A 24,139-nucleotide genomic window follows, 5' to 3' on the forward strand; every position below is an offset into this window, starting at 1 on the left:
AACTACAAAGAGGTCTTACAAAAGTCGGTAACAAAATAGAAGATGAAATTCAGTGTTAATAAATGCAAAATAATGCACATTGGAAAACATAATCCCAACTATACATACTATGATAGGGTCAGCCTAGATGGCTACAGAAGAGTGATAGAAGGCAGATATATTAGTCCCAGATTAAGTAGATCCCTTTTCCCTGGGTAAGGTAACGGGCAGTTCTAGAACAAGCAGGAACCTGCTGGAACCAGTTCAGGCAGGCATGCTAATTAGGACACCTGGGGCCAATTAAGAAGAAGCTGCTAGAATCAGTTAGGACAGGCTGGCTAATCAGGGCACCTGGGTTTAAAAAGGACCTCACTTCAGTTAGGGAGAGGCGCGTAAGCAGCTGCAAGTGAGAGGATATGCTGCTGGAGGACTGAGGAGTACAAGCATTATCAGACAGCAGGAGGAAGGTCCTGTGGTGAGGATAAAGAAGGTATTGCGAGGAGGCCATGAGGAAGTAGCTCAGGGAGTTGTAGCTGTCACACAGCTGTCACAGGAGGCACTCTAGACAGCTGCAATCCACAGGGCTCTGGGCTGGAACCCAGAGTAGGGGGCGGGCCCGGGTTCCCCCCAAATCTCCCAACTCCTGATTAGACATAGGAGGAGTTGACCTGGACTGTTGGTGGACTGTGGGTTCCACCAGAGGGGAAGGTCTCTGGGCTGTTCCCCAACCCACGTGGTGGATCAGGAGAGACAGCGGGGGTGGTTGTTCTCTTTTTTCTCCATGCTGGCCAGTGATGAGGTTATCTGAGTGAACGGCAGATTTGAGCCATGAAATTGGCCAAACTGAGGGCTGCCGTGAATCTCTGAGGTGAGCAAATCCGCCAATAAGCACAGGACACACCAAGGTAGAGGAGGAACTTTTGTCACAATACAAAATTATGGGGTCCAAATTAGTTGTTACCACTCAAGAAAGAGATCTTGGAGTCATTGTGGATATTTCTCTGAAAACATCCACTCAGCCCTGGTCTACGCTTGGGGGGAGGGGGGTCGAGGGAGAGGAATCGATCTAAGTTATGCAACTTCAGCTGCGTGAATAACGTAGCTTAAGTCAGCGTACTTAGATCGACTTACCGTGGTGTATTCACCGTTGTAAATCAATTACTGCCAGTCCGCCGTCGACTCCGCCTGCGCCTCTCGCAGCGGTGGAGTACAGGAGTCAATGGGAGAGCACTCGGGGGTCGATTTATCGCGTCTAGACTAGACGCGATAAATTGATCCCTGCTGGATCAATCGCTGCCCGCCGATCTCGCAGGTAGTGTAGACATACCCTCAGTGTGTAGCAGCAGTCAAAAAAGTTAACAATATTAGGAGCCATTAGGAAAGGGACAGATAACAAGACAGTAAATATCATAATGCCACAATATAAATTCATGGTCTGCCCATACCTAAAACAGTGCTTGGAGTTCTGGTTGCCCCATCTCAAAAAAGACATATTTGAAATGGAAAAGGTACAGAGAAAGGCAACAAAAATGATTAGGGATATGGAATGGCTTCCATATGAGGAGAGATTAAAATGACTGTTCATCTTGGAAAAGAGATGACTAGGGAGATATGATAGAGGTCTATAAAGTCATGACTGGTATGGAAAAAGTGAATAAGTGTTGTTCACCGCTTTACATAACACAGGACTTAGGGGTCACCCAGTAAAATAAAAGCAGGTTTAAAATAAAGAAAAGGAAGTACTCCTACAAAAAATGCAAGATCAACCTTTGGAACTCATTGCCAGGGGATGTTGTGAAGGCCGAAAGTATAAGGGGTTTGAAAAAATATTTAGATAGGTTCGCAGAGGATAGGTCCATCAATGGCTATTAGTCAACGTGGTCAGGGATGCGACCCCATGCTCTGGGTGTCCTTAAGCCTCCAACTGCCAGATGCTGGGCCTGGACGATGGGATGGATCACTTGATGATTGCCCTGCTCTGTTCATTCCCTTTGAAGCATTTGACAGCAGCCCCTGTCAGGACCAGCACCTATCTGACTCATTATGGCCATTCTTATGTTTTTATGTTCTGTTCTTATGTGTGTACCTTTCACAAAAGAAGAACCTCGCCAAGTCTGGCTTGTGATATGATGCTCACTTCAAAATGGAGGAAGACAGTTTTCAGAGCCTCTTTTTATTTTATTTATTTTAGTTTATAAAAATTGTGTGTACCCTGTCATGATTCAGGGCAACTGCACATGCATTTTTCCCTTCAGTTGTTCAGCAAGGCCCCCCACTGTCAAGCTTCCAGCTCCTTAGCAGTTGCCTTTCTCGGGTGGAGACCCATGTCTCCCTCCCTCCCAGGATATTCCCAGGTCGAAAAGTTCCCTGCTTTCACTGTTGTTTCCAGCAAAAGAGAGTCTGCCTAAGCAGACCTGCTTCATTTCTTCCCTCAGAGACAGGGCAATTGCCAACAATTGAAGTTCTCACACAGCACTTCCTATGCAAGCCTATTTTATTCTTAAGGTAAAAGCACTGCAGAGAAAACATAAACAATAAAAGAACTACATGCATGCTAATAAGCTTATCAGAGAGCACCCCAACTCTCTCTAAGTCCTTCAGATCCTCAAAAAGGGTTTATTTTGTGGTCACAAATTCATAACAGCATTAGCTCAGAAATAGCACCCTCATGAAAAGTTTATCCCCTTTATACAGTATGAAGGTCTTTGAACTGGAGTTTTCAGGAGCAGGTAATCAGAACACAGCCTGTTGCTCTTCTCACTGTGTTGCTTCAAAAGGATGGATTCAAAGTTGGTCTTTTGCATTCTCCTCCCCACAAGTATCTCCTAGGAAATCCACTTCACATTTTTTGTCCCAAAAAAGTCCTTTGCCATTCCTACTGTCTCCCAGATATTGCATCAGTCCGGTCTTCTGGCTAAAGAAGTTTCATATAATCCCAAAACAGTACACAAACATTTGCATTTTCAATAAAATGGTCCCCAAAGGTGTTAAATGTAATTCAGTAAGGCTTAACTTAATTCTATAAGGTTTGCTCATGATATTGCAGGATGCTGTCATCTCTATTATATTCCCTTCCAAGCTTTGTGTGGTAGGTGGAAGGCATGTTCCAGGGTTATGTGCCTTTCTTGGAAAACATGGTACTTGCTGGTTCCATTCCATTTAAATCAATAGGGATTCAGTTTCAGAACTTTCATTGATCTCAGCTGTGGAAATACTGTATGTGGAGACGGGGAGCTAGCCTAGTCCCAAACTTTGTAGGGATATTCCTCTTTAAGTATTGCTCCTAACTGTAATAGAAGTATGGATGACTGTCAGGTGTCACACTTAAAATGTTTCTACTAATTTGAGACAGATTTCTTGTTCAAGTAACACATCTCAAAGCAATAGAAACTTTAAAGTGTGACCACTGCTGCAATGGTAAAATAATTATAGCTGTAAATGTATGTATTTTTTGTTATTGGCCCCTGAACCAGGAAACTCACTGGTATGTTGTGTATGTGTTTATATGGATATACACTGAATGTTGATTTGAAACTACTGAGATGGAGGGTCAGCTTTACTAAACACCTAAACAGACAGTTGCCTCAGGCAGCAAAATGTTTAGTGACTGTTTACTTTGTGATTGATGGTGGACGGTGTCTATGAGTCTTATTGCCTGGTGCAATAAGGCTCCTAGAGGGCTAGTCTACACTGGCAATGCTAAAGCACTGCCATGGCAGCAGTTTAATGTGGCTTGGGTGGTCACGGCAGAGTGCTTGGAGAGAGCTCTCCCAGCGTTCTAAAAAACCTGCCTCCACAAGGGGCGCAGCTACCAGCACTGGGGGTGCGGCTCCCTGCGCTGATGCACTGTCTACACTGGCGCTTTACAGCACTGAAACTTGCTGCGCTCCGGGGGGTGTTTTTTCACACCCCTGAGCGACAAAGTGGCAATGCTGTACATTGCCTGTGTAGACAAGCCCAGAGTCTTGCTATGGAGAAGCGCACAAGATTTTCATAATTGTTAATGAATGATGAAAGGCTTGTGAGTAGGGGCCAACTTAAAGATTCTCAGTTACCACAATATCAGCTCCAATTCATTCTTCTACTTGTGCGGTGCCTTCTTCTCGACAGGATTAGACAATAGCAACATGGCATCTGGAGTGTTTTACAAAGGCACCACCTGCTCAGGTACAAAGGTAATGGTCAGAGCATATAAATTAAGTGCAATAGGAAGTAGAAGATTGCTCTGACAGAGCTAAATCAGAGTCAACTGTTATCAGAGTCTGTAGTATTTCTCTCTCTGAATTTCTAGCTCCTTGAAAAAGATTTGAGTGAGACAGTCCATTAAGGCAAAACTCCAATGGACTTGCCAAATTTACAAACCTTTAAACCTATAAAACAAAAAACAAACACTTGAAATTTATTTTGATTTAAAATTAAAAAAATAAATGCTTGGAATACGGAGGTATTTTGATTTTACCTGGTGACAGGCAGTAAGACAGAGAAACTGGCTCACCCTTTTTGCTGCAGCTATTAGGAACAGTAAAAGACTCATTACACAGTTTTTTAAGTAAATTGGAATCTGTATTGAAAAATGTTCCTTCACCAGCTTCCCTGCCAGAACCTCCTGATCCACCTGCAATATGAATGGAACTCCCCATGGCAGCCCTTATTGCTCACAGTATAGCCTCTCGTTACCTGGAGAACTTCACTGCCTCTCTTCTGCTCACAGACTCATTCCACCATCAGAACTGCTTCCTGATCTTCTCCTTGAAGCAGCAATCCTTTTTCCATCTCCCGTATCTGGAGTTTCCCACAGGGTAACCTTATACCGCAGCTACGCATACATATCATATTTCATCCCTCGTGTTGGTTCCCCCATCCAGTTTGCTCCTTCATGCTATATCCCTAGTTCTCCTCCAGCCCAGGCACTACCCATTTGGCAAATCCATCTCCCATTCGCGCCCTATGTTTCCCTTGCTCTCCCACTACTGGGAGACTGATCAAGTTGGGTTGGAGAGTCTAGTTGGCTTGCTGGTGGACTGTCTAGTGGGGAGAGGAATAGTGTCTGTGAACAACTGTGGATGAGCAATGGAGCATGTATTATAAATTGTAACATAACATGTAACATGTAGTATAGTTATTATTGCTGGGGTACAAAAGATATTGTACTGTAGAAGGTGTTGGTCAGGCTCAGCATTCTTAAGAAAAGGAAGTGTTGACCTCTGGAAAGGTTTATGCTAAGTCACTGGAGTTTTCCTTTAAGGAATAACGAGTTGTTATACAGCCATATTTTTATTAAAGGTGGTTTCTTCAACAGACACTTCCCCCCCCCCCCCCCCCATCCTGTTAGGTATAGGTGAATACTTTCAGACCAGACCAGGTGATGTGATCCAGATGGTGCTTGTTTCTCTTGCCCTTTTCTTGTACTTAAGGTATTTTTTTTCTTATTTAGACAATAACCACTTCCTACATCATGGCATAATTTAATTATACTAATGGTTCTTTACTTACATTGCTTTCTTGGTTACCCTTTGATGTCAACAGTAAGACTTCTTATGAAATGCAATCATGAGCATAAAATGGGGTGGAAACTACTGACATCTAGGGGTTAATCTAAACATAAAACACAAAGTTGTACATAGTTGAATGGACCTTGTCAGTGCCACCATCATGATGTTGTGCAGGGGTATAAAGACTTTCAGGTGCCATTTGAAAGATCTCTGAACTTTGCCCTTTGTTGTAATACTTGTCTGATTCTGAGCAGCTTCTCCATTTTTGTCCTGTTTCAGTTATCCCCTTCCAGTTAAATAAATATAACAATCTGCTTGGTAATTTTCCACACATACTAATTACTAAGTGTCAGCGGAAAGAATGTGAATTGCTTAGGCCATGATCCTGCAAGCTGCTCCATGCTGGTGGACCTGCTTCCAAGGGCCAAGTCCTGCATTATACATTTCTTGGGGCAGGGACCATTTCACCTCTGTTCTTACCACATTTGGCTGGCACGTTGTCAATGCTCATCATGTGGTTTCTACTCCTAATTTTATGTCATGTGAACCTTTTCATTTGATCAGTTTTGTTTACTGGTAAAGGGAAAAATAGATTAAGATGCTGTGGTTTACTTGCAGCACAGCTCAGTGCCCTTTATGACAGGTGGACCCTGGCTGAAATCTGATTCGTATTTCAATAATAAGCGTTTACTTAGATAATACAGCATTTGCTTAGTATGTTCCACTCTTACAAACCTTAATTTGTACAAACCACTTACTTTTTTGAGTAAATCAAAATCCTTATTGTAAATCTGCCATTTTGATAGTACATTTTCTTAATTGTACTTCAAATTGTTTGTATTCAGTATCAGACATTTGGAGAGCATTTCATATCTCAGTTGCTGTGCAAAATAATTGTCAGTTTGTATGATGGGCAGGTATTTATAAATATAGTAGAAAAAGGATTTGTTTTCAAAGATTATTATTTCTTTTATAAATTTCAAAGTCCATCTGAGAGTGTTATTGACAGGTGATTCAATCCTGAGCTGAATGAGACATGAGCCCCTTTTACTGTTTTGTTTTGTCTCAACCTCTGGCTGGATTTCTCTCTCTCTCTCTCTCTCTCTCTCTGGTAGTGGGTTTTGTTGCTTTTTTGCTACCGTTTGGTGAAAAATGTGTTGGCAAAGAGATGAAAGTGACATCAATAGATGATGCTAGAGCCGCAAAGCTGTCCCCCCAAATATATATAGTACTACAGAAAATCTTGTAAACTGTATTACACGGCTTCCCACATACCAGGGAATGCTTCAGAAACCCCCCGCCCCGTTTCCTGTTCATACCACCTTGCTGCTGGTTTGTAACATCACATTCATACAGACATACATACCCCAAATGGCTTAGGGTTAGTAAAATGTTAAATTAAATGTACTTTGAGGGCTTGCTCATGTCGATTCTGTTCTAGATGTGTGCGCGCCCATGTGCACAGTCGTCAGAGATTTTTCCTTAGCGATAGCCATAAGGTTGGCCCTAGTGCCTCCTTGAGTGCTGCACTCATGCATTGGTATACTAGGCGCCCTCTCAGTTCCTTCTCACCGCCTGTGATTGTTGGTCGGAGTGCCTTGTCTTGCATCGCAAGAGCATTAGCAGTTCTTACAGTCCATTGTTCTGTCATCTTTGTTGGTAGTTGATAGGTACTTAGCTAATTAGAGTAGTAGTTTAGGAGTTAGAGTCCCAGCTGGGATTTCGTCTTGGAGTGGGGCATGCCCTGTTCCCCAGGATTTAAGCAATTTTCATCATCCAGCTGACCCATACCCATTAGTGACCCCCATGAGAACTGTTTAAAGTGTTTGGGGGAGTCCCACAGAAGGATAAGTACAGAATCTGCAAAAAATTTGGCCTCAAACTCAGAAGGAACAGGGTAGCCACTTGAGGGCCCTCCTCGTGGAGTCTGTGCTTCATCCTACCTTGGAGCCCTCTTGATCAGACTCCATTCCCAGCACGTCTGTATTAGTGCTCAGCATACTGGCACCGGAATCCACCTGGCACCATTTCCTCTCCCCGGTGCCTAACAAGCAGTTGAAGTCGACAGGTCTGCCGGCACCACATAATAAAGGGGCTTTGGGTAAAGGACCTGTGTCAGGCCACGTGCCCTCCCCGGAGCTGCTCAGGGATACTGCTGCAGTCGGACCCCGAGCCCAGCCAGGGAACTGCCTCTGACTCCTAGGAGCGGCAGAAGGTACTGGCCCCTAGTAGGGTCATCTGTGCCTGAAGCGGGCGTGGCAGCCAAAGAGCAAGTAGGCCGGCCAGCACAGCAGATGTCAAACCAGGCAAAGGACCTGGCCAGGCCCCAGCATCTACGGGCAAGCTGCTGGTGGGACTGCCCCCTAAAGCAGAGAAGTGTTCCTGATTGCAGGCATTGGTCGCCATCACTGTGACCTCAGACCCCGGCACTGCAGCCTCGGTTCCTGGTTAGAAGAGACAGGTCCCAGACATGAAGATCTCCGCCTGAAAAGCATGGGACACCTGAGTCACGACGCCGATCCTTGGACCCATGGTACCGTCGGGGCTCGCACCAGAGTTCACCACAGCGCAGATCACCATTGCCTAGGCGGTCTCCCAGGCATCGATCCACCCTGGTGTGGGATTGTCCCTGGCCGTGGCACCAGTCTCCAGCTCCCCAGTACCACTCTTTGGGCAGGCACTGGTTCTTGCCCTCTCCTTACCAGTTGCTGACGAGGGTCAGTCGGCAAACTCAGGAATTTACATCTCCACCTTGGTCACCAATGGCCTGTGATGGGATGTTAGAGGGGGTGGGATCTGAGTTACTAAAGAGAATTCTTTCCTGGGTGGCTGGCTGGTGAGTCTTGCCCACATGCTCAGGGTTCAGCTGATCACCATATTTGGCGTCGGGAAGGAATTTTCCTCCAGGGCAGATTGGAAGAGGCCCTGGGGATTTTTCGCCTTCCTCTGCAGCATGGAGCATGGGTCACTTGCTGAAGAATTCTCTGCACCTTGAAGTCTTTAAACCATGATTTGAGGACTTCAATAGCTCAGACATAGATTAGTTACAGGAGTGGGTGGGTGAGATTCTGTGGCCTGCATTGTGCAGGAGGTCAGACTAGATGATCATAATGGTCCCTTCTGACCTTAATGTCTATGAGCCTATGAAAGGCGGGGCCAGGTTGTCTATCCTTTGCCAGGAAGCCCTCAGGCTCTGGAACTTCTGTGTACGACACGGCATCCATTTTGTAGCTGCACACCTCCCCAGGGGCAAGAACACTTCAAATGGAAGTGGTTCGATTGTTGAACCTCGGATAAAAGTATTTGGCCCGAGCAGGCCTCGCTGCAGTTGATCCTGGACTACCTTCTGCATCTCAAGCTCCAAGGCCTGTCCTTTTCCTCTATCAAGGTTCATTTGGCCACTATTCAGCCTTCTGCCCGCCGCTTGAAGGTAGGTTGGTTTTCACCCAGAACTTGACTGCCAGGTTCCTCAAGGGCCTTGAGCACTTCTACCCGCGCATCAGGTACTCCGTTCCGTCATGGGACTTAAATCTTGTGCAGTCACGGCTCGCGGGACACACTTCGAGCCTCTGACTTCCTGTTCTCTCCTCCTCCTGTCCTGGAAGGTCGTGTTCCTAGTTGTGATAACATCCGCCCACCAGGTAACTGAGATTAAGGCGCTTACCTCAGAACTGTCTTCCACAAAGACAAGGTCCAGCTGCGGCTGCACCTGGCTTTCCTGCCCAAGGTGGTCTCAGTTTCATATGGGCCATGATATTTACTTACCTGTCTTTTTTTCCAAAGCCGCATTAGTCGGAGGAGGAACAACATAGATTGCATTCCCTAGATATCAGGAGGGCGCTAGCCTTCTACATCGAAAGGACCAAGCCATTCTGCAAATTGACGCAATTGTTCATTGTGATAGCCAACATGATGAAAGGTTGTCCAGTGACTGTTCAAAGAATTTCTTCTTGGATCACTGCCTGCATTCACTGCTGCTACGATCAGGCAAAGGTGCCACATCCAGTGATCATAATTGCCCATTCAACCAGGGTGCAAGCCTCTTTGGCAGCTTTCCCAGCCCATGTGCCTATCCAGGACATCTGTAGGGTGGCCACCTGGTTGTCCGTCCACATGTTCACGCCCCATTACACATTTACCTAGCAGGCCCCGGGTGATGCTGGCTTTGGTAGAGCAGTACTGCAAGCCGCTAGGCTATGAACTCCGAGCCCACCTCCAAGGATATTGCTTGAGACTCAGTTAGAATGAAATCCACATGAGCAAGCGCTCGAAGAAGAAAAAATGGTTATCTACCTTTCCGAGGTGTTGCTCAGATCCATTCCATTACCACCTTCCTACCCCTCTGTTGGAGTTGCTGGCAAGAAGGAACTGAGAGGACGTACGGTTTGCAGCGCCTAATATACCAATGCATGAGCACGGCACTCAAAGGGGGCATTACAGCTGACCCTACAGATACTGCTAAGGCAAAAATCTCTAAGGACTGCACCTCGGCACGCGTACACCTAGAATGGAATGGGCATGAGCAACACATCTTGAAGGGCAAGAGTTATGAAAAGGTAGGTAACTTTTTTTTTTAAATACATAGCACTGTTAGCTGTACCCACATTTTGACCGTCTCATAAGATTTAGATTAGAGCTTGGCAACAAAAGAGTGTGTAACTCAAGTTAGTAAATTAGTTGAAAAATACATTTTTTTTCAGGGAACCAAAACTATTTGCTAATTTGGCGAATAGTTTTGACTGGGGAAAAAAACCTGAAAAAATAATAATCGTAATTTTGTAAACCTCAAAATGTTTCAGTTTCGACATCTCATTTTGAATTGAGATTTTTCTAAACAATCTGTCATTTTGAATTGACGGTTTGGTTCCAAAATGTTGTTCGATCAAAATGAAATCAAAATGGGAAGAGGGGGGAAAAAGGTTTTGGTTCACAACAAACTGCATTTTTCTCAGTTCACCAACAGAACTGAAAAATCAATTACATGCTCAGGTCTAATTTAAATGAAACTGTAATATATTTGCTGGGGGAGGAGGATATGAGTCCAGTGATTTTTTGGGGTGTGAGGACGGGGCAGTAGCCATGGCTGGATCTCATTTCCCCCCTCTCTCCCTGTGCGGTGCTGCTATACATGCTGAAACCGCTCCTCCAGCTACTCCTGCCTGCTTGGCTGTCTCTGCCCTGGAGTTTGGGGTAGGGTCGATGTTATATTTTTGGGAGAAGCTTGAATACCTACTTTCATACACTCAGAGTTTAAGGCCAGATGGCACCTCGTGCATAACATAGCCCAATGCCCTGTCCAGCAATCGCAGCCAAGTTCTGCAGTAGTAGCAGAATTTTCCAGCCATGGAATCCTGGAAACCACAGGGCTGTCATCAAAATATAGCTCTCCTTTTCTTCATTCTTTGTTACAAGGAAGCCAATGCCACATTAGCTCCTTTACTAGAATTAGGATCTATTCTGACAGCTTTCAAATTTTAGAAAACAAAGTGATTATCAAGTTACAGTATATTTTGGTATGCCACTTAGTGACTCTGAACTGAATGGAATAACCTGACGACGCTGAAGATATTTGTACCTACAGTATCCTGCTTTCCTATGTGTATTAGAATTCTGTGGGTAGTAGAAAAGAATTTATTGAGGTTTCCATTCACTTCCTTTGAGCGATATTCAATCACAAGATAAATCCTGTTATTTTTCAGCAGCAAAAAGAATGAATAATGCATAAGTGTGACTTTGCAGAGAATGCTCTGCCCATCATATTGGAAAAGAACTGAAAGGATCCTCCCCCTCTTCACTAGCATTCTGAATGGCTGCCAAAAGGTGCTTGGGAGCAATGCATTATCTACTGTCAACCTCTGCCCCAAGAGTCTGAGAGCACGGCCCCGGCAAAGCTCTCCTCTCTTTGTGCCCAGTGTGAGACAAACCAGCCTAATCGTTTGCCAAATGGTACAATGTGTGCTATCAGATAAGGACAGGTGGTGAAGCAGTACTTCCGAACGAGTGGTACTGGGAGCCAAATTCTCAGAGAAGCAGTTCAAAATGGTGACTATAGTGGCTCACCTTTCTGCAGCCCCAGAACGATTTGTATTTTCATAATCCCTATTGGAGCACACAGGGAGATTTAAAATCAGGCCAGATAAGAGCACGTCTATTGTCTGGGTACATATTTGAAAAAGGTCTCCAAAGTGCAGGGCTGCGTCAGTACCTGCTGCGTTTTGCACCTCTGATCCTGCCACAGGACCTGGCAGGCCTGAAAGCAACTGAGGCATCACTTGGCTGGTCTTGGCTATGCTGCAATGTGCTATGAATGAGCTGGGCACAAAATATTGTAAATAAATAAAATGTTACTAATTCATAGAGTTCCATGATAAACAATCACAATAAATCTGGTTCATATTCTACTCCTGCTGGAAAAGGAACAAAGCTGGGAAAGGACTTTAGATAACTGAACACTTTTGCCATATGTAGACCATTAAACAAGTCTTGGAGCTGCCTCCCAGGAGCCAAAGCTAAGTAAGGGCAAACAGAGTGAGGATTTTTACAGTTTAAATAACAGCCAAACAGAATGGCTCGGAGTAAGGAAACGAATAAAGAAACTGGCTAAGGTACTCTTCCGTGGTGCTCCAAGCGCTTAGAGTTTCTTCTCCCCACCCTGCTTCTCTCCCCCAGTTCTATGAAATTCCCGGACAATCACTGCTCTGTGCACCAGAGAGGATGGGGGAAAGGAATTAGTTCAGGTAGCTCAGCTTTCCCACAGGGACTTCCTCCGTCCACCCCCTTGGCCTGGATTGTCTCCAGTCCTGGATCTTGGGGAGAAAACAGAAAAGAGAAGGAAACAGTCAGTTAATCTTATAAAGTTGAAAGTGACGCTGTGGTCTCTACTGAACTGTAACTCAGTACTGAGTGTGCACTGCAGGAGTGGGCGCACAAGAGCAAAAAGAATAAATCATTAATAAAGGCCCCATCCCAAATCCTGTGTCAAGGTCCATGGATTCCATTCTGTCTCTACTGTAACATATGCTGGCACCAGTATATAATACTTGTACTACTGTAGATAATATGTTGCTAAAAAATGAAGGCACTAAAAGTAGAATAAGCCATTGCAACATCCTCCTGCAGTATATTTAAGTCAGATGCTCTGATGTCTTATTCCAAATATTACCTTGAGCTCCTGAATCTATTTTCAGGTATTCATTTTTCATGAGAACTACTGTGCTGCTTTGGAAAAGTGAGAAGTTTTCTATCTTCTTTCCCTTATTACTGTTTCAAAATATTTTCCAACTTTGCAGAACATTATACATCCATGGTCATACGAAGTTGGATTTCACGGTCTGGCATACTGCAATTGAAAAAGCAGCACGTACAGATGGTAATGCCTTACAAGATCAGCAGCTCGGCAAAAATGACGTTCCTATTACAGTGAACAGCTGTATAGCATTTGTTACACAGTATGGTAAGTGGAGTAGAGATTTTTTTCGACTCACTGAACTCGTAGGATCATTCGTATAATACTTAAGAAGCATCTCTATCCGATTGCATTGAATGACTTTGTGCTACTGTATATAAAACCCGTACTCTTTTATTAACCCGGTCACTACTTTCAGCAGGTGCTTTGTGTGGCAGTAGTTTTTGATGTGTTAGAGATATATAATGCAACGTACCTGATTATAAGTGAAACTTTGGGAAATGCCACTTGAACGTGGCTGGCAATCCATGCATCCCCTTTATAATTTTATGTTGTGGAGTTTGATTCACTGCATGGTTAAGGCCAAGTTTTAAGCCCCATATGGCAGAAAATCTGCCGCATGCAGTTGTACAAGCTCTCTGCAACCCCACTGCACCTGGGCACCCAGAGCCGGTCAGCTGAGTCCAGGAAGTGAATAAAGTCAACCAGGAAGAAAGAGCAGGCTGAGCACATGTCCTGAGAGATCTCCACAAACTGGCATCCCAGACTGTATTTTTAAAGCTACTGCTCCCTTTCTGACCTCTTTCACCTCTTTTGGCAGAACAGCCAAAGGAGGGCAGGGGCATCTATCCTTTACTAAGGTAAATCTCTCTGAGGCACAGTTTCCAGTAGAGGGTGTGTGCAAATTGCCTTCACCCTTTGCACCATTTGATAATTAATCAAGCCTACTGTTCTGAAGTGCTATATACATATTAACCCTATAAAGACATGCTTCCAGAATATTACAGTATCCGTGGCCTCTGTCAGCATGGAATAGGTTTAATGAAGCATGTGCCACACATACATATTTTAACACTGATGGTTTGTCTAGCTGAATAACTTTGTTTGGAATATGGTAACGCTGTCTTATGGTAAACTGTGGTATCCCAAGGTGTGGTGTTCTTGGCTGAAACCAAGAAAGATTGTTTGCCTAATTATTTTTGATTCATTTGCAAACTGAAGAATTTTTATAAATAACATTTTATTCTCCCAGGCGTCATAATTTATTTGTATGTGTTGAACTGTTACTGAAGCAGGGGAAGTGTGATGCTGTAGTTATGAAGGAGAAGGCACGTTTAGGCTAACCCCTTGTTTTCAGACATTTTTAACATCCCTTTCAAAAAGGAGCCTCCGGGTTGAAATGCTTGGCTTCAGCTCAGAGGAATATGGTGTCCTTTTTAATGGGATGATTATGATAATAATTAGTATTCTGAGTGTGGGAGAAATAAAGTGTACTCAGCTGAGACACTTATCAGATGCTTATTTCTTGCTAGCATACTGGTTTCTACTTAAAACATGCCTGAAAAGGAACAAATTGCCATAAATGAATTTACGAGGCCCCACAGTCAAGGTTAACAATGCAGAACCACTAATAGATGATATTGCTTTTAGATAACACAGTAAAGGTGAGTTTGAAGGAGAATGTAAGCTGGTGATTTTCACGGATTTTGACAAGAGTTCCCCTCCATACATAAAGGGTCCCATGGAAGAAAGCAGGGATGTGCTTGTCGGAAACGTGAACTAGCTGGCAGCAGAGCTGGCATGGTTGGCAGCATTTTTAAGGAGAAGCAAGGGAAAAGCAGCTTCTACAAAGAGAAACAATTAAACTGACTACACACACAGTGCTGGCAAATGCACACAGTTAACAAGCTTAATATAAAAGGCTTTATTTATCTGTAGTAGTCGAAGGTGATGTTCATAACATATTTTCAGGTATGTTCTATTTTAAATTGGCAGTGTCTCTTTAAGCTTCCAATCCACCCACGGGAATAGTGGAATTGCCAGTGGCTCCCTTGTGGTGCCAGTGGCTGGAACTTGTGCACCTGAAAATGAGCGAGAGAATCAGCAGTGCCGTCATTAAGGCCTCGAGAGTCAAAACATCTCAGAACGAACACACACCCACTAAAACCATACCTTTGGATGAGTCCTGAAGGGTGGCACAATTGGTCCCTGGGGGAGGGACAGAAGTGCAGATATATTAAACTGAAAATATATCCCCCTATATAAAGAGGCAGCACTCTTTCCCTTTATCACGCCTTTTATGATGATTATAAGACGTCCACAAATTATTGTTGGAATTAGTAATTTTAAACTTTTCCTGAAGTAGTGATCATAGAACAGTTTGGCATTGTTAACAATCCATTAGGAAAGAGGCCTATGTTAACTGTAACGGGGTTTGGTGGTGCTGGTCAATGTTGTGTAAGGAATAACGTTTTGATTTTAAGATAGCATTTGACTTTTCCCTTGTGTTCCTGTATTTAAGGTTTAGGTAGCAAACATATCTACTTAAAGAATGGTGATCCTTCCCATGTGAGTGAACTGCTAGAGAGCTTCAAAAAAGATGCAAGAAGTGTTAAACTGAGAGCTGGAACACATCAGCTGGAAGATGTGACTGATGTACTGAAATGTTTCCTGTCTCAAATAGATGATGCACTTCTCACTAAAGAGCTTTATCCATTTTGGATCTCTGCACTAGGTAATAAATGCAGGGCAAATAAATAACAGTCTTGTTCATAGCTCGAAGTGGTCTTTTAGGAAAAGAACATGTAAATGTGAACTCTTATTAACATTTTTAATACAAAATATTGTATTCTATATTTAATATATATACACACAGAGCAAACATTAGATTATTGAATAATCAATAAAAGGATTCTATATATATATTACAAAAATCACTTTGAGAAATTATGGGTGAAATCTCAGCTCCACTGAAGTCAGTAGCAAGAGCATTAATCTTTACACTCAGACCTGTAAATAATGCTCTTTGCCTGGTCCTCTTTGTCTACTGCTTGCAAATATACAATCTTGTGTTGTGTTCCAGTAAGATCTCCCAAGCTAAGTAAGGTTAGTCAATAACTGGATGTGAGGTTTGCAAGTAATACACATGCTGGAGAAAGTGGCATTGGAGTTCCAATAGAGGCCACGAGTATGTACTGAACAGTTCTGGTGGTTAAGGGGCAGGATACTAGAGATGCGATATTCTAGGGGTTGCCAAACTTACTGACACTCTGAGCCACATATGACAATCTTCAGAAGTTCGAGAGACTATCCTCCTTGCTGGGCAGAAGCCAGAGGCAATGTGTGAGGGGGACACATGGGGTGATGTGCCCTCCCATATTTTTGCCAGGGTTTGCTGGCCCTGCTTGGTCACATGGTGCCACTGGGCCCTCTCCCTGCACGGCAGCTGCAGGAGACAGCAAGCTGGGAGCTGTGCCTTGGGTAGAGGCCTCAGTAAACAGTGGGGAGCTGCAGGAAGAGCTGCTGCTTTTGCTGCTGCCTCTCCCCAAGGAGCTAAAGCAGAAGCCCCTCCCTGCAGCTCCCATCTGTTTGCCGCTGCCTCTCCATGCGGAGCTAACACCTGGGAACTGCAGGGAGGGGGCACTGAGGGTAAGAGGGGAGGCATGCCTAGGGGATATGACTCAAGCTGTTGGGGGAGGGGGGTGAACTTTTAAATTGTACCCTGCCCCCCAGCTCACAGCAGGCACCAGTCTATGGCAGAAGCCCTTAGCTCCACTACCATGCTGCATGGCCGAAACCGTGAGCTCCCCCCTCCCAGTCTGGTAGGCAGAGAATGGGGGCTGTGGGAGGGTCCGGGAGCCGTACTTCAACTGTAAAAGAGTTGCATGCGGCTCAGAAGCCGCAGTTTGGCTACCCTTGCCATATTCTGCATGAGACATAAATCAAGCTCTTGATACGTGCAGTTGTTAAAGATCCTTTGGCTTAATTAGTTCTATATGTGTCTATATATACGCATCAATATGGATGGATGTGTGTTACTAAATCTGTACTTGTGCTGTTGAGTAATTTTACTTATATACGCCTCTCTTTAGGAAGTATAAATAAAATAAACCTCAAAATGAAAGAAAACTGAGTGACTTCAACCTAAAGCCAACTTCATCTTATTTTAGAAGCCCAAGGATATGTGTCTCCACGTAGTAGAGATCAGGATCAAGTCCATAGTCACATGCTAACTGGGTTTAAAATTAGAGTGGTTGGTTGAAAGGTTTTTTGGGGTCCTTAAAAGTTAGGAAACATATAAACACACATTGATCTACTCTGTAAACAGTGCTAGCATTATATCTCCTGGTATAATTAAAGGAGGTGAAGATTTCACTATTATGACCTTGACTTTTGTTGAGGCCAACATCAGGGTTTCTTGACCTTGGAGATAAATATTGACTGAAGTGAAAATAAGTTATGTTTACCTGAAGGGGCAATAAATCTTTATATTGTTTACAAATAAAAGTGAGTAAATATAATTAAGAATTATGAGAACATAAGTATTGTCACCCTTGTAGTTTAAACTTTTGAGGTTTTTTCCCCAAGTATGGTACTAGAATTGTAGATTTCAGAAGAAGGATGGCCCAAGTGGTTACATTGCTAGCCTGGGACTTGGGAGAGACAGATTCAATTTCTTTATCTGCCATAGTTTTCCTGTGTGACCTTGGTCAAGTAGCTTAGTCTTTCTGTGCTTCAGTGTCCCATCTGTAAAATGGGGACAATAGCACTTTGCTACCTCACAGGGATGTTGTTAGTATAAATACATGAAAGATTGTGAGCTGCCCAGCTACTCTAGTAGTGAAGCACATAAGATTGATACCATTGTAGTTCACTTACATGGCACCATCTTATTGACTATAAATATGTCCAGTTTGTTTTTAAGAATAAAATATTGAATTAAAATATAGCAGCATTAATTGCTCTCTAACTTAGCAAAAGATAAAGCTAAATATAGAAGTTAGATGAGTATTGGCCATTTGAGAACTTGGCAAATTCATGGGAAAGATAGCACCAGTAACTTAGAGAGACAAGGTGGGTTAGGTAATAGTGCATATTGTAGGAGACCATTCAAAAAGAAGGAGATACAGGTGAGTCTCATCTTACACTGGGGTTACGTTCAGCAGAAAATCGCGTATAGTCAAAATTACATTGAGTGTAATGGTGGGCGGAATCGCCCGCACTACAGGTACAGTATTTAAATTGTTGTTTTTCTTTTGTTTTCGTTTTTGCCGACCGCGCAAAGCTGAATTCGCGCATGTTAAATGCGTGTAAGATGAGACTCACCTGTAGTAGGTTACAGATTTTTGTAATGAGCATAGATCAACAATCTGTAAACCACTGACCCTGTCTCTTTTTCTCCTATGACTGCAGAGGTGTTAATGGGCCACTCTACCTTGAATGGTCCCTTATACTATGTGGTAACTACTTATGCTGAACTATCTTTTCAACCTTGTATTTTGCTGTGAAGCTGGGATTACCTTTCCCAGACCTGAAGAAGAGCTCTCTGTAGCTTGGAAGGTTGTCTCTCTCACCAAGAGAAGCTGGTCCAATAAAAGATATTACCTCACCCACCTTATGTCTCTGATATCCTGAGACCAACAAGGCTACAACAACATGGTTTAGTACCAGTAACTGGCCTTTGACCTCAACTAAGACGAAGTGTAGGACTGAATTTTGAAACTTAGATTGCTCTCATCAAGTCAGCAGTCAGAAAAAGTTTAATGAGCAACATTTTAAATTAGTTTTTTCAGGGAAGGTCCATAATGAAGTCTCATTGACTAACATCCTGACTAGTGCATAAAGAAAAGGAGTACTTCTGACACCTTAGAGACTAACAAATTTATTTGAGCATAAGCTTTCGTGAGCTACATGAAAGCTTATGCTCAAATAAATTTGTTAGTCTCTAAGGTGCCACAAGTACTCCTTTTCTTTTTGCGAATACAGACTAACACGGCTGCTACTCTGAAACCTGCCTAGTGCATGTGACTAGAACTCTGTTACAGCTTTGTAGCAGAGACTCCTGTTGTAGTTAAAGTATTACCAGAAGTACTTGTGTGACCGTTATAAATAACTGTAAGTGGGAGAGGATAGGTATACGAGGTATATGTGGAACAGAAATTTTAATCAGTTTTTTTATATTGTCTAAGTAGTGAAAAACCATATGCAACAGTACATTATATTTTTATGTAGTATTCTTAATACACCATCTTGCTAAATGCTTAATAGAGATGGTTAGTCATTAGCTGGAGAGAACAGAAAATTTGCAAAACAAGATTTGAGGCAGAAATCGAGAGGAGGGGAAGAAAAGCGTGATACAAGTTAGTGGTTTTATTCCTGGACCTGGCAAGGTAGGCAGCAGGTTCAGTCTTAGGCACAATGTGGAGAGTCAAGGTAGATGCAGGGTAGAGAGCAGAGTAGATCAATGGGTAACACACTGGACTCAGGAGACTGGATTCAGTCACTGGCTCTTCCACTGACCTGCTGTGTGATCGTGGGCAAGTAACTTCACCTCAGTGAGCCTCTGCTTCTCATTTCACCATTCATCTCTCTTGGCTGTTTAGTTTGTAAGCTATTCAGAGCACTGTGTGTTTTAATCCCAGTTGGGGCTTCTACATACTACTATAATATAAATAATAATAAGGTGTAAAAAAAAAAGTATGTATTCTCCCAAATCAAAGCAATTTTCAAACTGCAGACACATGCACCCTCTACGTATTAAGGCATTCTTTGATGAAAAACAATTTGTTGCTTTCTGGAGAATTCTGCTAAAAATGTTTCTTGAATGCAGATCTTGCAGTATATAGCATCATAATCGATACTGTTTTCCTTCAAATGCTGTACAATAACAGACTGCACTGATAGCAGAAGGAGGCTGATTAGTTTAATTGTAATTTTAAATGGCTAGATGTCGCCATTGTAGTGGATCGGTATCGTTCTTGTTTTGGAATATGCATTGTGGTGAATGTCCAGTGACTTTTTGTTTCCTCCTCCATTAGATACACAGAATGAAAAGGAACGAGTGAAGAAGTACGGAACTTTTATTCAGAGCCTTCCACCAGTCAATAGGGCAACTTTGGCAGCTTTAATTGAACACCTTTACAGGTCAGTGTGTCAGCAGATCGACTCAGATGTCGCACCATAGTAGAGAATACTCAATAAGCATTTTCTATTTCATTGGCATGACTAAAATGTCATTAACACGTCATATATCAATAAGTACCGTTCAGAGCTATTCAACTAGTCATGGCTAATTTTACTGATTTCATAAATAGGATTAATAGGATTTGCATTAATTTGTAATCTATAAAATGTATTTTTTATCACATTTTAATTTTAACAGTAGATACCAACACACTTTAAAGAACAGTCTTCCACTGGCAGTAAGCTGCAGATATATAGTGAATTTTAAATGAGCCTATTAAGACCATCCTACCTGAATCTGTCATCCTCCAAAAGAGATGGGCAGACGGACCTAGGGAGTTTAAAAGGATTTTTAAAAGCCCTTTCTCATAAGCTCCATCATGCATAGCAGTTCCTGAAAAGAGAAGGCTCCGAGGGAGAGTCTAATATGTATGATGGCTTTAAGAATTAATTTTCCTAGCTATGTTTCAGTACTTTTTAATTTTGCAAGTGTAACAGCCCTGGGGAGTGTTTGAAACCATAGACTGAAGCACACAGCAAAACCCATATCTCTTTCTAAGACAGAGTAAGCTGTGAAGAGTGTATCAGAATTGTACAGCTTGGATGCTCCTGCACAAATCAGGCTGAATTAAATGGATCAGTGTTAATTGTTGTTAAATAGTTTTTTGGTTTTGGGTGGGGGAGGGGGCGTTGGTAGTATCAACTGAACACGTTCCACCAATATTTGTCATAAACTAGCTGAATATCTGAAGTGGGGGTTCTGGAATGCCTGCTTCAGTACAATATGCTGAGTTGAGGAATAAAGCTATAATGGTTGTACTTAAAAAATTGTTGTTTATACTTATAGAATAATTTAACTCTTTAGTGATAATTCTTCATTCTTCTTCAAATGATGGTCCCTATTGTATTACATTGTGGGTTATGCAAGCGCACCATGCTCCTGCAGCTGGAGAATTTGAAAGCAGTGTCTGCTGGTCTGTGCATGTGCCCTGGCTCACTTCATGCTCATGATGGAGGGGATAAAGGTTGGGGAAGACCAACTGCCTCTCCAGTTCCTTCTCACTGGCACCGCATGGTCTGGGTCAGATCTTTTAGTGTCCTCACCTTTGGCTTTGTTCTACAAAATAAAACTGTTTTCAAACTAGATGATTCTTAACAGTTTTAATAGTTTTTACTATTTAGTATTAAATTAGTTTCCCAGGGTGACCTTCCCGCTGCCTTGTTCCCTGTTTGGGATCTAGACTATGCTCCAGGCGTCAAACTCTGTGCCTCCTACCCATGACGCTTCTCAGTCAGCAATGACCACCAATGCCATTTGTACTTCCTAGAAGAATCTCTCATTGCGGTGAGGTGCATTATCTGCTGATTGTTTCCCAGCTGTAACCGAGAAAGGAGGGAACTTCATCTCCGCAAATATCTCATGGAGGACCCAAGCAGAGGAACATCCCTGTACGTTGGCCTGATTCAGCAAGAAGTGCACCTCCTGCTGCAAAGTCCGACGATGGTGCAGGAGAATCTACCCCGACAGATCCCATGGCAGGGTCTTGTTGGAAAGCTAGGAAGCACTCTCATAAGCAGGAGACGAAATCTTCCTGTAAGTCCGCTTCATAGAAGTCTAACTCAGCTGTAAACAAGCCCACCGGCTTGGCCCATGAGGATTTAATATGTTCTAAGTCCCAGAGGTACGACAAGAAAGCCCATAAGCATTGGACTCCACCAGACTGTGTTCCATCAGTACCATCCTCCGTGGCTTCTTCCAAACCCCGGGATCCACCAGGACTGACAAAGTCCTGATCACTGCCAACTATGGATATGACCCTTCTCATAGGCACTGGTGGCCTGGGCAAGGAGAACCCCTCTCACACCAGGGAGATCTGTATCTGTTGCCCACCCCACAGGACATTTTTGCTCTCCCAGATCCGGAATTTCCTTGTCCATTGGGCCCCTCTGTTTCCAGGGAGATATCACCTCTGGGAGAATCAACTGCTGGAAGGAGCTTATCACCTAACCCATCTGTAGACTACATCTCCCCTCCAATGGCACTGACAGTGGAATCAGCCTTTTCCTCATCAGGAGATTCTGAGCCATCCAATGAACTGCTCTTCCCTTACCCTGTGTGTCCTCCACCATTCAAAAGACCCTCGCTGGCTTGGGACCAACCTCTACCCCATCTAACTTTGAGCTTCTGCTACCCCATGCCATGGGGGCCCTAGTGACCACCTATCAACCACTCCTACTGGCCTATTCCCCCTACAGAGTCGATCCAATCTGCCAGGGAGACACCCCTTGCTTCCCCACTAAGGGGATGCTCAGATCTGCTCCCAGACATGATAGAGGAGGAGGAACATTTTGCTTCTGATCTCGTGGTTCCACTGGAACCAGCAAGGCTCCCATCCGTCATCCCTGGATGAAGTGGTGACTTCTAGCCCACCCACTCTCCTGATGACTTCAGGCAGCTCCAGGACCTTCTCTGCAGAGTTCCTGGAAAGTTTCATATTCCTCTTGAAGAGATCCAAGACTACGAGCACAAACTCTTAGACATCTTGCATGCTTCTGGAACCAACAGAATAGCTCTCTCTTTTAATGAAGCATCCCCCATCTACTCCTGCTGACAAAGAGGGAAAACGCCTGGATCTGCTTGGAAGAAAGGTCTTCTCATCGTCCAGCCTCCAGTTCAGGATAGCCAATTACCAAGCATTACTGGGTTAATACAATTTCCTGAATTACTCCAAGCTTGTGAAGTTTATTAACAGCCTTCCAGATCAAGACAGAGCTCTTTTTCAAGCTCTGATAGACAATGGCAAACTGGTAGCCAGGAGCACCCTCCAATCTGTAGTCGATGCCGCTGATACCTCCTCTAGAGCTATGCCATTGTTGTGAGCAAGAAGTCATGGATCCACGTGTCAGGTTCGCTAGGGAGTTCCAGAATACCATTAAGGACCCCACCCCCGTGACTAATCGCAGCTTCTCAAGCAGAAGACGGATGCGTCTTTCCATACCCTAAAGGATTCCAGGGTTACCCTCTGCTTGCTGTGGATATACATGCCTGTTGCTAAGAAGTTTCACCGCCCACAGGTCAGATCTTGATATATGGCTCAGCAATTTTTCCATCGGAGCACCTGTGAACCAATACATAAGAGACAGGGTTTAAAAGTCCCACTTCCCTTCACCCTTGGCAACAATCTTGGCATCTCAATCTCAGTCCCTGGCTCAACGTTATTTTTGATGGGAGCTCAATAGTCATGAAATGCTAAGCCCAACACCTCCCCGCCCCGCCCTGCCCCACACGATTTGTGGGTCGTCTGGAAGTCTTTTTCAAGACCTGGAGTGTGATGACAGTGGACAAGTTGGTGCTGAATGTCATCCACTTTGGCTATTCAATACAGTTTGCAACCCTACCTTCTCCAGAAACCCCCTCCCCGCCCACGGGGAAAACTCTCATGTGAGAGTATTCTCAAGAAGTGAACTCCTTATTGCAGCGAGGAGCAACAGAACCATATCCCCCCTCAAGACCAAAGGAGAGGGTTTTACTCTATCTGCTTCCTGGATATACAAAGAGAAGGGCAGTTAGAGACCAGTCCTTGACCTCTGCCATCTCAACTGTTTGATTCACAAACCAAGATTGAGTCCCAGAGCAGCTGATTGGCCTGCTGGCCCTACTTATGACAGGAACAGGAAGGTGTCTAAAAAACTGGGAACACCTTGTCCCTCCTGCTTGTTCTCCTGCCCATCCTCCCTCCCCCTTACCCCTCTCTCCCATCGCCCTGGGCTTGACTTCCTGGCATCCTGATCCTGGCTTAGCTCCAGAACTCTGACTTGTGGTTCTGATCTACAGTCTGGCTCTGGTTTCTGACCTTCCAGGATCCTGGCCCAGCTGACTCCTGATGGTGGACTCCAGCTCCAACCACTAGGTCTGGCTGTCCATGACTCAGCCCTGACAGCAAGAATGTAACTGCCCACGGGTAGGTTTTAGACCGTGAACAATATTGTGGCTCATGCGTCAAGCAACCCTTGAGTAGGAGTCAAAACATCTCTCTCTCCTAGGTCATATGGCCTCATGCACCTACGTCACCCTATTTGCAAGATTCCACCTTCACTGTCTCCAGACTTGGCTGCAATCCAAATGCTCCCCAAGCCATCATTCCATGAACCTTATGGTGACAGTTCCAGCCAAGATAGTGTCTTCCCCTGCTGTGGTAGACAAATCCTCTTCAGATAAGCACTAGTGCCCTTTTCTCCTTTCCTTTCCAGACAGGAACATTATTACAGACACATCCCTATTTGGTTCGGTGGTCCACAT

The 24,139-nt window shown here is 43.9% G+C and overlaps 1 protein-coding gene across 1 annotated transcript in view; it reads left to right on the forward strand.

The window, feature by feature from the left end:
* ARAP2 (ArfGAP with RhoGAP domain, ankyrin repeat and PH domain 2) overlaps positions 1–24,139 on the forward strand; it is a 192,831-nt gene that overhangs the window by 110,713 nt on the left and 57,979 nt on the right. The window contains exons 20-22 of the mRNA XM_077815769.1: positions 12,761–12,924; positions 15,179–15,391; positions 19,695–19,800. Of these exons, the coding sequence (XP_077671895.1) occupies positions 12,761–12,924; positions 15,179–15,391; positions 19,695–19,800 (483 nt within the window). The remainder of the gene's footprint in view (positions 1–12,760; positions 12,925–15,178; positions 15,392–19,694; positions 19,801–24,139) is intronic.

This window comes from Eretmochelys imbricata, chromosome 4 (genome assembly GCF_965152235.1).
Source record: "Eretmochelys imbricata isolate rEreImb1 chromosome 4, rEreImb1.hap1, whole genome shotgun sequence".
NCBI lineage: Eukaryota > Metazoa > Chordata > Testudines > Cheloniidae > Eretmochelys > Eretmochelys imbricata.